Genomic DNA, 14080 nt, shown 5'->3' with positions numbered 1-14080 from the left:
CAAGAACTAATATCGTGTTTTTAAAAACTAAGTCATGAAGTTTGTGGTGTTCTCAATAAATATTGCTCATCTTGATACTGAAATTGAATTACATGTACTCTTTAAAAGTTTAGTAATGTTAAATTAAAGCTTTTAGTTTTGGACTAAATTTTTAAAATTAAAATTATAATAGCATACATAATCACTCTTGGAAAACTCTATTTACCTTTAAGCTCATAATGTCTAAATTTTCTTCAAAGCCAGTCTTTTCAATAGTTGTCTAAAGCAATTATTGTATCCTTACTGTCCTAATTTTATCAAGTTCCCTACTAGTATGACACGGCTTTGTTCTGAGCACTCACAGTCTAAATAAATGATTTCTTTTCCGAAGTGACCCAATAAAGCTATCATTGGTTAAGAGAGAAATGTATTTCTTCCCTTTCTCACCCATTTGAGCCTTCTGATTGTAAAAGTTCTCTGTTTTCTTCTGTCAGAATTTTGCAAGGGGGCCAAGTGAGGGAAGCATAAGACTTTGTAAAGCCCCACATGCTAGTTAAATGCACAGAATTCAGGCATATAGGACCTCTCTATGCCAAGTAGTAGCTTGGGGTTACTAGCTTGAGGTGTGCCTAAAAATTTTGGCACATCTCTTCTACTTAATTAGCTGGCTCACTTTAGTGGACAAGAGAGGCTTGGCCACTTGCCTGCTGCTCCCATTTTGTGTCATTGATGGTTGGCATATGTTATGTTGGCAGGCTTGAGGCAATTTGGAATTTTTTTTTGAAGCTGGATTTAATTAATTATATAAATTTGACCTGTTTACATTCAAGGAAGGATTATTTCTAGACACTAGTTTTTGTGTCTTAAAAGTAATTAATGCATATAGTAAAGAAAAATCAAAGGAGTATGAAGTGAGAAAGTCTGCCTTCCACACCCCTTAGTCCCATAGATGAACACTGTTAATGACTTCTTGCATAAACTTCCAGACATTTCCTGTGTGTGTTAAACCTTATCTGTATGACAATATATATCTGACCTACCCTTTTAAAAATAGCTGTTATAATACTGTTCCACACCCTGCTTGTTTGCTTAATGTTTTGTAGACACCCTTTTGTGCCAGCACATACAGGTGTACTTCATTCTGTTTTAACAGCAATATTTTGGATGTTCTAAATCCTTTATATACATGCATCTTTGTGTACTTCCTATTGGCTACATTCATAGGGATAAAATTGCTGGGTCAAAAGAGTAATGTTAAGTTTTTCTCCAGATTTGTATGCCAGTTTAAACACCAAGAATTTATGAAAAGTACCTATTCCCCAGATTTTGAAGGAGTATTGTGGGAGAATGAAATTAGGCTTGAATAAAGCTCCTAAATGCACTACACATGTCTAAATTACAAAAGATACTCATATAAGTATTAGACCCTCTCATTTGACTTACATGCATAATTTTTTTTCTTATAATAGACCCAAAATGAAAGAAAATTGATCACCTTAGCAAAAGAGATTAGGGCAGTCCTAGAGGAAGAAATGCTATCCTTTAAGAATTAGTTTAAAATTGGTTGCAAAAATCAAATGAAATGCTTTATGTCATAATGGCTTTATATTTGTAAACTTTAAGAAGCTATAAATAAAAGCATTTATTTCCCTTTCAGTTTTAGCAAGGAATTTTCCTTTCATCCCTTGCAAATTAGGCCTTTTCTTAAATCTCCATGTCTCTGCCTTTACACCAACAATGTCCCCCACAGACCTGGTCCAGATTCAAGGAATGTACCATCCGACACTCACGGTGCTGGCATGATAAGAATGGCTGCTTGTTAGGCAACTGGACTTTTGATGTTTTAAAACTGTTGGAATATCTCACACAGATGGAATAAAAGGCATAGCATGTGGATTGTATGTCTTCTTCCTTTTGTTGCCTGGTCATTTAATATTTAATATCTTGTTTTCCTGATAATTTTAATGAATGCCTGTGTAATATATTCCACAGATTTCAATGGGACAGATGTTACAAGATTTTGGAAAATTTCTTGGGATGTTTCTTCTTGTTCTTTTTTCTTTCACAATTGGACTGACACAACTGTACGATAAAGGCTATACTCCAAAAGAACAGAAGGACTGTGTCGGCATCTTCTGCGAACAGCAAAGCAATGATACCTTCCACTCGTGAGTGTCTTTTAAATTTGTAGTAAATATATTTCCGTCTTTCTGTCCTGTTATGTATGAATTCATACTTACAGAAATAGAACTTCAGACTTTCTTTAAGAAATTCACTTTTGATAAGAGATACTTATTTTCCATGAATCATTTGATGGTCATCTTTACATGTAGAATCTTAAATAATTAATAGACCTGAGTTATTTATTCATTGTCTCCTCGACTACAGTCTGTCTTAACAGGGGAACTCTTGCATTTTGTGCACCGTTAGCATTTTGGGAAGGACAGTTCTTTGTGGGTCCTCTATATGCATTGCAAGATATAGAGCATCTCTGCCCCTTAAGTATTCACCGTCAGTAGCAATTCTCAGTCATTGTTACAACCAAGACACTCTCATCTCACATTTCAGTACTTCCTAGGAGATCATTAGAATTGAGATTATTAAAGCTTCATGAACAACTTTTTTCTCTAATTTATTGTATCATAAGGAATTGAACAACCAATTGTGAGGCAGGCAAAATACCTCTCCTCAAAAGAGAAAGCATGAAAGGGGGACTGTGCACTGGGGAGAGGGTTGCAGTATCTCAGCATCCCATCCTTCCTAGCTTGCAAACCAGAAGCCCAGGAGTCCCTAACATCTGCCTTTAATCCCTTGCCTCCAGCCATCAGCCAGGCCCTGCCTGTCCTGTTTCCCATCTGTCCCCTCCCTGCCTTGGTGCAGGCTTTCTCCTCTCTGCCCCGTACCAGCCTCCCCCTCATCTCCAGGTTCATTTCACTTGTCACATCTTCTCTGCCCTGACACCTATTCATCCTTCAGATCTGGGCTCAAATGCCCCTTCCTCGGGGAAGCTCTGCCTGAACCCCCTGTGGAAGTGGGGTATCCTTGTTCCGTTCTCACAGCCCCTGTGAGAATTCTGGGGGGAAAAAACTCATTTTTAAATAAAATAATGGAAAAGGGATAGGGAATTACACATTTGTTGTGTTTCTATTAGGTATCACCTATTCTCCAGTTTAATGAATAAGATTAAATGAGTAATAAATATTTATCTAACACCTTCAGTATACCAGACGCTGTTCTAACTGCTAAGTGAATGAAGTATAAATGAACAAAACTACCCTTGTGGAGTTTATTTTCTAGTAAGGTGATACAGGAAATAAAAAGAGAAATAAAATAAGTAGTATATCACACGTGATAAGGGCCTATAGCCCAAATAAAGCTTGGGCCAGGGAGTTTTTGTGTGAGAGAGTGTAGTTTTAGATGGAAGGCTATGGAAGGCCTCACAAGAGATGGACATATATATATGATATAAAATTTAAAGCTAGTCAAGGATCAAGCCATGAATTTATCTGCAGAAAGAGCATTGGCAGTTTCCAGAGAATGGCAAAGGCAAACACCTAAGATGAGAGTGTGGTTGGCATGTTCAAAGAAGAGCTAGGAGGCCAGTGTGGATGGTGTGTAGGAATCAGAGGGAGAGCTGTAGGAGATGAAGTCAGGAAGGTAATGGGGAATAAAGCAGATCAAGATGGTGGAGTTAGAGGACGTGGAGCTCACTTCCTGCCAGGAACACATTAGGAATAGATCTACGTGTGAAACAGCTCTCACTGAAAGCTAGCTGGAAACTGTCAGAAGGACTCCTCTACAACCAAGACTGTAAGAAATATAGCACACGTAATCTGGTAGGATGGGAAGAAAGTGATCAGGTCAGGACCTGTGCCCCTGGGAGGGGACTCAACGGAAAGGGGAGATTGCATGGGTAGACATCTGCCCTGGGGAATGAGCGAGTCAAGCTCACTGGGCACATAGGAGACCAGCCCCCTCAGGTGGTTGGAGAACCACTGGGACAGATGATAGGCTGGAGAAGCCTGGACTCCACTTATGAGGAGCATGAGTGCTGGCTTGCCCCGAAGCAGGGTGGAGAGAGGTCTGCCCTAGTGACTTCCAGGTTTCCTGTGACTGCCTCGCCATGGCCCCCAGCCCAAGCTGAGCAAATATCCCAGCCCTGCTCATTCCACATCACAGTCCAGCATTGGATCTAGGGCATCCAGGACTTTGGGATGCAGAGGCAACTCAGTCCTGAGGCATGGCCCAGGTGGGGTGGTGGCCGTGTTGGCGCTTACTCCAGCAGCGCCCCAGAAACAGCCCAGACATTTGACAGTAGTACAGCTGTTGGGTTTCCTGCGACCAACTTGCTATGTGTCCAGCCTAGGCTGAGTGAACACTCTAGCCCCAGTCAATCCATGCCACAGCCCAGCACTAGATGTGGAGTGGCCATGGGGTGGCCATGACTGGAGATAAGACACAACGTGGGCTGCGTCTGAGCAGAGCTGCAGATACCTATACAGGCAATGCATCAGACCACCGTAAGTGCACAAGCCCTACTTGCTTCAGCAAATCCTCTCGTTTGGGGCAAGATCCCAGTGTGGGGAGAAGGAAAAGCACACAATTTAAAGAAACAGAGCCAGCTTGAGCCGTACCCTCAGGGCTCCCACTCCAGCAACTTGGGAGCAGACCCCACCCCTGACCTCAGGGTGGTGATGGCCACTGAGCAGAGAGGATGTCCCACCTCATACCCTGGAATCTCTGGCTCCTTCCTTTCTAGCCACACCCCCTGCCAAGATTTTAGCTGGCAGCACACCCTGAGGAAAGACCAGATCAAATTCAGCCCTCCCACCAAAGGCATTAGGTACCCACAGTCTGCACAGGGATGCTCCCACATAGGAACACACCTTCAAGACCACAATAGCTGTTTCACCTGAAGTCATAGAGGCATAGAAAATTAAGTAGAATGAAAAGGCAGAGGAACTATTTGAAAAAGCAAGAGAAAAACCTTCAAAAAATAATGAAATAGAAATATACATTTTACCAGGTAAAGTATTCAAATCATTGGTAATAAAAATGGTAACTAAATTAGGGAAGAGGATAGATCTAAACAAATAATATTTTAACAAGGAACTAGAAAATATAAAAAAGACCCAATCAAAAATAGATAATTCAATATCTTGAATAAAAAACATTCTGAATAGCAGACTGAGTGACACAGAAGAACACATGAGTGATCTGGAGGGTAGAATAACAGAAATGACCCAATCACCTAGCAGAAAGAAAGACAAATGGAATAAAAAAAATGCAGTCTACGAGATCTCTAGGATAACATTAAACACACCAACATTCACATAATGGGGGTTCCAGAAGGAGGAGAGAGAGAGAAAGGGATCCGAAATGTATTTGAAGAAATTATGGCTGAAAACTTTCCAAATCTAAAGAAAGAAACAGATACCCAGGTACAGGAAGTACAGAGGGTCCCAAACAAGATGAACCCAAACAGACCCACACCAAGACATACCATTAATTAAAATTGCAAAAACAGTATGGAGGTTCCTCAAGAAACTAAAAATGGAACTACCATATGATCCCAGCAATTCTACTCCTTGCTATATATCTAGAAAAAATGAAAACACTAATTCAAAAAGATACATGCACCCCAATGTTCATAGCAGCACTACTTATAATAGCCAAAATGTGGAAGCAAATGAATGGCACATCAACAGATGAATGGATTAAGAAGATGGAATACACACACACACACACACACACACACACACACACACACACACAACAGAATATCACAAGCCATTAAAAAAAAAAAGAATGAAATTCTGCCATTTGCAGCTATGTGCATGTACCTAAATAATAGTGCCTAGTGGAATAAGTCAAAGAAAAACAAATACCTTATGATGTCACTTATATGTGAAATCTAAAAAATAATACAAATGAATATATATGCAGAACAGAAACAGACTTACAGATACAGAAAGCAAACTCGTGGTTACCAAAGGGGAGAGGGAATTGGGGAGGGACACATAATGAATATGGGATTAACAGGTACAAACTCCTATGTGTAAAATAGATAAGCACCAAGGATATACTGTATTGCACAGGGAATTATAGCTGTTATCCTGTAATAATTTATAATGGAGTATAATCTGCAAAAATTCTGAATCACTATGTTGTACACCTGAAGCTAACATAATATTATAAATCAACTATACTTCAGTTGAAAGGAAGGAAGGAAAGAAGGAAGGAAGGAAAGAAAAAAAGAAGGAAGGAAGGAAAAGAAAAGAAAAGAAAGGTAATGAGATCATGTAGGACTCTGTTGGCCTGTGAATGGACTTTGGGCTTTTGCGATTGAGAGCCATTTGAAGTTTTTGAGCAAAGGAGTGGGAAAATCTGTAATTAAGTATTAACAAGATCACATAGGTTACTGTGTTGTGGAAAGACAGAAAAGCAGTAAGTGGTTAAACAGAAATAATTTATCTTTTGAGTTTATTTCTTTGTTTAAGGCATATCTGTGATGTTGGGTCCAACTTCATTTATTTTATAAAATATTAATCCTGGGTTATCAATGTATCCCTTAGGTAATAATGATATAAATGAATTCTTCACTTTTGCTACTTATTTTCTTTAAGTTCTTTTTAAACAGATGTATAATTATCTTCACAGGTTCATTGGCACTTGCTTTGCTTTGTTCTGGTATATTTTCTCCTTAGCACATGTGGCAATCTTTGTCACAAGATTTAGCTATGGAGAAGAACTGCAGTCCTTTGTGGGAGCCGTGATTGTTGGGACGTACAATGTCGTGGTTGTGATTGTGCTCACCAAGCTGCTGGTGGCAATGCTTCACAAAAGTTTTCAGTTGATAGCAGTAAGTGTTCGTTTGTTTAAAACCTTTATATTCTCTCCAGATCATAACCAAATGTATGTAGTAGGTAAGGCAACCAAAGATGTAAAAGAATTAAGAATTAGTATTATTTTAAAATTAAATAAAGATTTTTTAAAATGTAAGTAATGGATATTAACTGCAAGTCTTGAACCAAATTTTTATCTGCAAAGTGTGGAAACATTTGAACAATTTTGAACAATCTCTCTCCACTGGCCCCCACTGTGTGTGTGTGTGTGTGTGTGTGTGTGTGTGCGCATGTGTGCCAATTCATATCTTGTGTTACTTTTTCATTTGCCTCTTACAGAATCATGAAGACAAAGAATGGAAGTTTGCTCGAGCAAAGTTGTGGCTTAGCTACTTCGATGACAAATGTACATTACCCCCACCTTTCAATATCATTCCTTCGCCCAAGACTATCTGCTATATGATTAGCAGCCTCAGTAAGTGGATTTGCTCTCATACATCAAAAGGCAAGGTTAAACGGCAGAACAGTTTAAAGGTAAGAAGGTAGCTGTTCGATCATGTAACATGGTAATTTAAACAATTCCTAATCTCAGATGTTTCCTAAAGCATAATATGCAGGTCTCTTAAGGGCTGGAACTGTCTTGTTTTTGTTTTTTTTCACTCCTGTATCCTTAATACATGGCATAGTATCTAACATAAAGTAAGGATTCAATAAATATTTATTGAGAATGAGAGATAGAGCTGCATTTTTTTTCACAAACTCTCATCTAACAGTTTTAAAACATGGAAAATATTTAGAATACCTGGTCTGTCATCATAAATAAAGAGTGATTCCTAGAGTCAGTGCATATATTTCTGGTTCTTATTGAAAGTTGTTTGATATATGAATAATTCAATACATGTTGCTATAAACCAGGACTTGGCAAACTTTTTCTGTAAAGGACCAGATAAGAAATATTTTAGACTTTGTGGGCCGTGACAAAATTGTAGATATTATGTGGGTAGTAATATAATGAGAGAGAAAACAAATTTCCAAAAATTTTTATTGGTAAAATTAAAAATATAACAATAATGGAGTAATAATTATTTTTATAATACAGGTCTGTTAATGAAAAGAATGGAATTCCATTTTGGGGGGGATAACATTTTGTTTAACTGGGGTTCAAAGTTAGTGTTCCCTATCATCAAATGATTACAAATGTTCATCTGTAAAAGCCATTCTTAGCTCACAGGCCATCAAAAACAGGAAGTGGGCCACATTGGCTTGTGGGTCATAGTTTGCTAATCCCTACTATAAAGTGAGGATTTAAAAATTTTTTTATTTATTATTTATTTTGGGGAGAGGTAATTAGACTTATGTATTTTTAATGGAGATAATGGGGATTGAACCCAGGACCTTGTGCCTGCTAAGCATGCACTCTACCACTGAGCTCTACCCTCCCCTGCTAAACTGAGGATTTTTAAATCAAGAGAAACATACAGGTAAATGAATAAAACAAATATGGAGGGCATATTTATTTTAAACACGTGTTAAATATTATTTTGTAATAAGTAGTGGCAAAAATATAGTCTAATACAGTGTAACAAGATATGTGTTTGTATCTGTAAATTTTTTTAAATTCACCTTGTTTAAATATTTTCTGTGCACATTGTTAGTATTATATTATTTTGTTTTGAAGGAATGGAGAAATTTGAAACAAAAGAGAGATGAAAACTACCAAAAAGTGATGTGCTGTTTAGTGCATCGTTACTTGACTTCCATGAGACAAAAGATGCAAAGTACAGATCAGGCAACTGTGGAAAATCTAAATGAACTGCGCCAAGATCTGTCAAAATTCCGAAATGAAATAAGAGATTTACTTGGCTTTCGGACTTCTAAATATGCTATGTTTTATCCAAGAAATTAGCCATTTTCTAAATCATGTAGAGAATAATTTTCAATAATAAATCTGAAGCACTGCATTTGCATAACTTGCAATTAAGTTAATAAGATATACATTAAAATAATTATGTGAAAGCCATTCTTTAAAATATTTATAGCATAAATATGTGTTATGTAAAATATGTATATAGAATTCGTTTTTTTTAAACCCTCTGTTAGTGGCTTTTGCAGGAGTAAAACAGATTAAGTAATAGATTTTGTTAGCATGCTGCTTCATTTTCTTATTTGAAGAGTGCTTTAACAGTTTTTTCTTTTTATGCTTAAGAAGGGCAGTTAGAAGTGTACACTTTCCAGAAGGATTTGTAAAAATGAAGATCAGCAAATGTGGACTGGTCTCCTTCCACAGGCTACACTTGAGATATAGAAGTCATTTTTTTTAAAATCTTTGTTTTAGGAGTACATATAATTCAGTATTTATTGTTTAGGAGTATAGTTTTACCTAAAATAGTAGTCTATTTTTCTTTTTTATTTTGTTATAATTTTAAGCAACAAAGATAAAACCCTAATGAATATTTGAATTTATTTATGTGTCTGTAAATTTAAATTCACTTCAATGTTTGTTATTGTAATATATTTACTTTTACATGGTTGTAATCACTTTATATTTTTAATTTTGCTTTTTTCACTTAATAGTATTTTATATATACATTTCCATATATTGATATAGTTCACGTATTTAAATTTTTATAGAATTATATAGTTTTTGAAAAATGTAGTAGACTTTTCATTCTGTAGCTATAGAGTATTTGATTATGTCTATAAGTTTGCACAACTATTTCTCTAAGATTAGGTATTTATTAGCTTTTAATTTTTCATTATCATAATAGTGGTAATTTTTTTTTAAGTTGGAGTGAATGTTCCTAGTTATCAAGCTAACTCAAAATAAGGATTTAGAAGATATTTCCTTATCATGTATGATCACAGACTGTTCTGTTTTTGTAAACATTGGTGGACCATTTAATGCAAGGATTTGTTTTATATTTGAGCTGAGGTTCTTGAGCTTATCTCCCAAATTATTTTCCACCAGATTTAATATAGCTTCTATAAAAGTGACTTCATGCTTATTTGTGGCTCATTCTTGATACTTAGGATGAAAAGCACTGATTTTTTAAATTAGAGAATAAAATATGTATTTAAATTTTTTCCCTGTGTTCATATAAGGGATATAGTTAACATTTTTTCATATTGCTTGTATATTCTTGCAGCATTTCCAGTTAAGAGTTATTAGGTGTATCATTATCTTCTTAACTGAATGTCAGATGGTCTTAAGGCCACAGGGTGCAGGTAGCCCTTGGTCTGTAAGCACCACCGATCCAGGGATCATTGTTGAAATATGTTAGTATTGTGTTTCATCTTACTTTTAACTTTTTATTTTTTAATTTCCAACTTGTAAGTGTTCCCTTTTTTGGGCAAATTCTTATAAAAATGTTTATTGTAAAGTTATATATTTTGTCTATGATGGGATTATGCACTTCCCAATTGGGATTTTACATCAGGGTTTTTAGTCATTCTAAAAAAAAATACCTAATTATTAAATCAAAATATTTATAGAGTGCCTACTGTATGCATGAGTTACTTATAAGGTGTATTTTGAATGACAGCATATTGTGAGAAAAAAGGTAAATAAAACTTGACATTAGATTATAAATTGACAGTCTGTTCATTGTATTATTATATACTCTTACACTTTTTATTGCTATAATTCACATACCATAAAATTTACTCTTTTAAAGTATACAGTTTAGTGCTTTTTTCAAATTATGGCAACGAAGGGCTAAAATGCAAAATATCAACATCAGACCCCTTTGTACCCCTTCATACCTCCAATGGCAGTCACATTTAACACTTTTAGCTATTTCTTCATATATTTATAAATACTATGTTTTGAAGTAATACGTATACACAAAGACTTGTATGTGAATGTTTATGGCAGCTTTATTCATGATCTCAAATTGAAAACAACCAAATGCCCATGAACTGGTGAATGGATAAAACAGTTGTACCTCTGTGCAATGGAAATCAGCTCAGCGATAAAAAAGAGTTGTATCCGTCAGAGTTCAGTCAGAGAAGCAGAGCCACTAGGATGTTTGCAGGCACACATGTATGTGTGTACAGTGATTTGTTGACAGGGATTTGACATTACACAGTTATTAAAGTTGGTTAAGCAGACTCTAAGGCTGTTGATTTTGCATCTAATACTAGAGCTTGACGTTCACCAGGTAGGCTTTTGGGAGGGGAAGAGAAGGGTCAACTGGAAGAAACACAGAGAAGCTGGAACGCATGAGGATGGACTGAGATCCATGCCCCTTCTCACTGTCTCCATCCTTGATGATGTGGGTGTCCCGTGGGAGAAGTTGCCCTGTGCTCCGTTGCTAACTACACGAGTGGCCCAGGAATCAGAGACACTGAAGGACGATCCAAGGAAAGATGGAATGATTATAGTCCTGCCTGCTGCCCCACTCCAACAAGTTGAGCCAGCAGGTAAGTTTCAACATGTGTGAACTATGAAAAAAGCTGAAGTGGCTGCTGCTTCCTAAAAACATTCCACTGACATGTGTCTTGTGGCCCACCCTAACTGGAAACATACAAGGGAGAGAATGCTAAGAAACATAATTCAGTTTGACCCAGGCACAAACTGCTGATGGATGCAATGCCATAGATGAATCTTAATAGTATGCTAAGTGAGGAAGCTTGTCACAGAAAGCTACTTACTGTATGATTTCATTTATAGGACATCCTAGAAAAAACAAAACAGTAGAAACCAAAATCAGATCGTTAGTTGCCAGGACCTGGTGGTGGGAGGAGACTGATTGCACAACTCTTCAAACTGTACATTTAAAAAGGGTGAATTTTGGCTCACACAGGCACCTCTCGTCTGTGTGGCCACTGTTGTTGCCTGTAGCAGCATACCTATTAAACTTTTCTAAACTTAAAAAAAAAGTGAATTTTAATGTATTCATTTCAATTATGCTTCAGGAAACCTGACAAAAATACATAATGCTACAACATTCTAAGATAAAGAAATAAGAAAATGACAGTGGAGTTTTATGATTTATTACCACCCCAGAAGAAAACAGTGATACGCAAGCCCGTTGCTATTACAACAGTCAGGTCAAGTACAGTAATGAATGCCAAGGTGAAGAATTTTGTACTTTTCAAAACTGTTAGCTATTCTAGGTTCTTTGCTTTTTCATGTAAATTTTGGAATCTGTCCATCAATGTCTTGAAAAAAAAAAACTCGTAGGGATTTTAATTGGAATTGCACTGAAATTGATTTTTTGGTTTTCCTCAGAAAATACATTTATAAAATATAAAATAAGCTGAGGTTATAGGCCCTAGAGAGTCTAATTATTCAAAATTACACCAAGAAAATATTAATAGCGCCAGGGTAATGGCTACTCTGAATCTCTCATTTGTAAGTAAATTTGTTAGCTTTCTGGCATCACTGCCCCATTTGTAAACATGTTGTTTCTTGAAGATATACTTAGACATGACAATGACAGTGTTTCTCTTCCTTTGGTTATTTCACACTATTTTTTCTTTTCCTGCTTCCCCTGCCCCTAGTTTAAAATAAATACTTCGAATACAGAAATCAAAACTAAGAAAAATTTTATGTGTTAGTTGCATGCTTTAAAAATAACTCTTTAAGAGATATGATTTCAGATGTAAATTAAATTACAGTGATACAAGAGGCAAAACAGCATGTTTGGGTAGGAGGTAAATGTATGTTTCAAAAAAGAACTGTTTCAGCCAGATAATGACAGGCTCCTTCAACCTGCTACCAGCAATCTAGAGGTTTCTCTCTCACTCTCTCTCTCTCCATTAGAAAGACTATTGAATCAATCCTTTCAGTTTTAGGTAAAATTATTCTCATTGAAGGATATTAAAACGATCAAGTGCCATTTGAAAAGAGTTTTGAGGAAGAAAATTTACTAGCCACCTCATTCACTCAGAAATTAAAGCAGTTCTGGAGGATAATTCAGCTCCATGTTTTAAAACTCATTTCACCCACTTTATTTTTCAGTGGAAGTAGCAAGAAATCACTGTATTTTCTATAATGATTGTTTTAACACAGAGGGCTTTTTTCTTTTTAAGCTATAAAACTAAACTAAGCATAGGAGGGAACAGTTCTCTTATTCTTCTCCATATCCTCAGCTTAAGTACAGTGTTGATGTTAAATGACACAAATTTGTTGAATGAAAATTTAGCCATTATCTGTTTGTGTAAATATCCTGGAATTGACATCCAATTGGTTAGCCATCGAACAACTGCAGGCTCTCGGTCCTATTTCATCAGGTTGGACTGGAAGACAACTCAGAGCACCTGCTTCAAACTTCTCATTTTATAGGTAAGAAAACTGACATTTTAAGTGATTTATCCAGGTTGTATAATGATTGACTTGAGATCTTGAACTCAATTTCCTGTTTGTATTAGGAAAGATATATTCCAAACCTTTGCTTTTTTGAATGAATTTCCCATTGTAGGTTCATCTTGGTCAGAGAACAGAATTTAAGATGTTCAGTTCCTGCTTTTCTAAGTGATTGTTTATTAAAGACTTTTAAGTTTATGACCAAGGTCAGAAGCAGAGACCAGCGAGATGAGCCAGAGTCAGGGGGAAAGGATGAGCAGTGAGGTCGCAAACATAAAAAAGCAGGAGTCAGTCTTAGAAAATAAATAAGCCAGGCCATGGAGGGACAAAGGGTTTAGAAAGGAGAAACTGGTTAATTTTCTTTGTCACTTTAAATCCTTATCAATTTGGTTATTCAAGGATCTGGAAACAATTTAAACCTATACAGGATCTCAGAAAGAATTCATTTCAACTTCCTCATTTTACAGATAATGAAACTAAAATTCCCAGTGCTGCCCTGTGAAGGAGAATCCAAGTCTTTCTCCTCCTCATCCAGGATGCTCTTAATTGCATTGTTACTGTTAATACTAATTTCTTATCTGTGAAACAAATTGGTCAGCTGTGTAAAGTCGTACTTTGAGCTTGTAGATTTTCTTAATATATTTCTGAACTTAAAAGCTCCATCTCAGTGTTTAAATCTAACCTAATCTTACTATCATAATGCCATAGGGACATCCTTCAAGCAAAAGATACTGTTTCAAATTTATATCTGATCAAATTTTAGCCTTTTTAAACCTAATTGTTGACTTTGTTTTTAAGAGGAAAAAGCAAATGACAAAAACAAAATGTCAAAATTTTAAATAATAACTTTAAAATCCCTCAGAGAAACGTCTATATATATCCCAGAGGTGCCTCGTCTGCATACCTAACTGTACATCCATGTGTATATACCCCGATGCTTGCACTG

At 36.3% G+C, this 14080-nt stretch overlaps 1 protein-coding gene across 3 annotated transcripts in view; it reads left to right on the top strand.

Moving 5' to 3' along the window:
* TRPC1 (transient receptor potential cation channel subfamily C member 1) overlaps positions 1 to 10413 on the top strand; it is a 60040-nt gene extending 49627 nt beyond the window's left edge. For all 3 annotated transcript variants that reach the window (XM_006190546.3, XM_006190545.3, XM_032487078.1), the window contains 4 exons: positions 1972 to 2147; positions 6640 to 6841; positions 7164 to 7358; positions 8503 to 10413. In XM_006190546.3, coding sequence (XP_006190608.1) covers positions 1972 to 2147; positions 6640 to 6841; positions 7164 to 7358; positions 8503 to 8730 — 801 coding nt within the window. In that variant the 3' untranslated portion in view covers positions 8731 to 10413. The remainder of the gene's footprint in view (positions 1 to 1971; positions 2148 to 6639; positions 6842 to 7163; positions 7359 to 8502) is intronic.
* Positions 10414 to 14080: the final 3667 nt, after the last annotated feature.

This window comes from Camelus ferus, chromosome 1 (assembly GCF_009834535.1).
Source record: "Camelus ferus isolate YT-003-E chromosome 1, BCGSAC_Cfer_1.0, whole genome shotgun sequence".
In the NCBI taxonomy this organism is placed as follows: Eukaryota; Metazoa; Chordata; class Mammalia; order Artiodactyla; family Camelidae; genus Camelus; species Camelus ferus.
The sequence above is the reverse complement of the archived record's forward strand: the minus strand, read 5'-3'. Positions and strand labels throughout refer to the sequence as shown.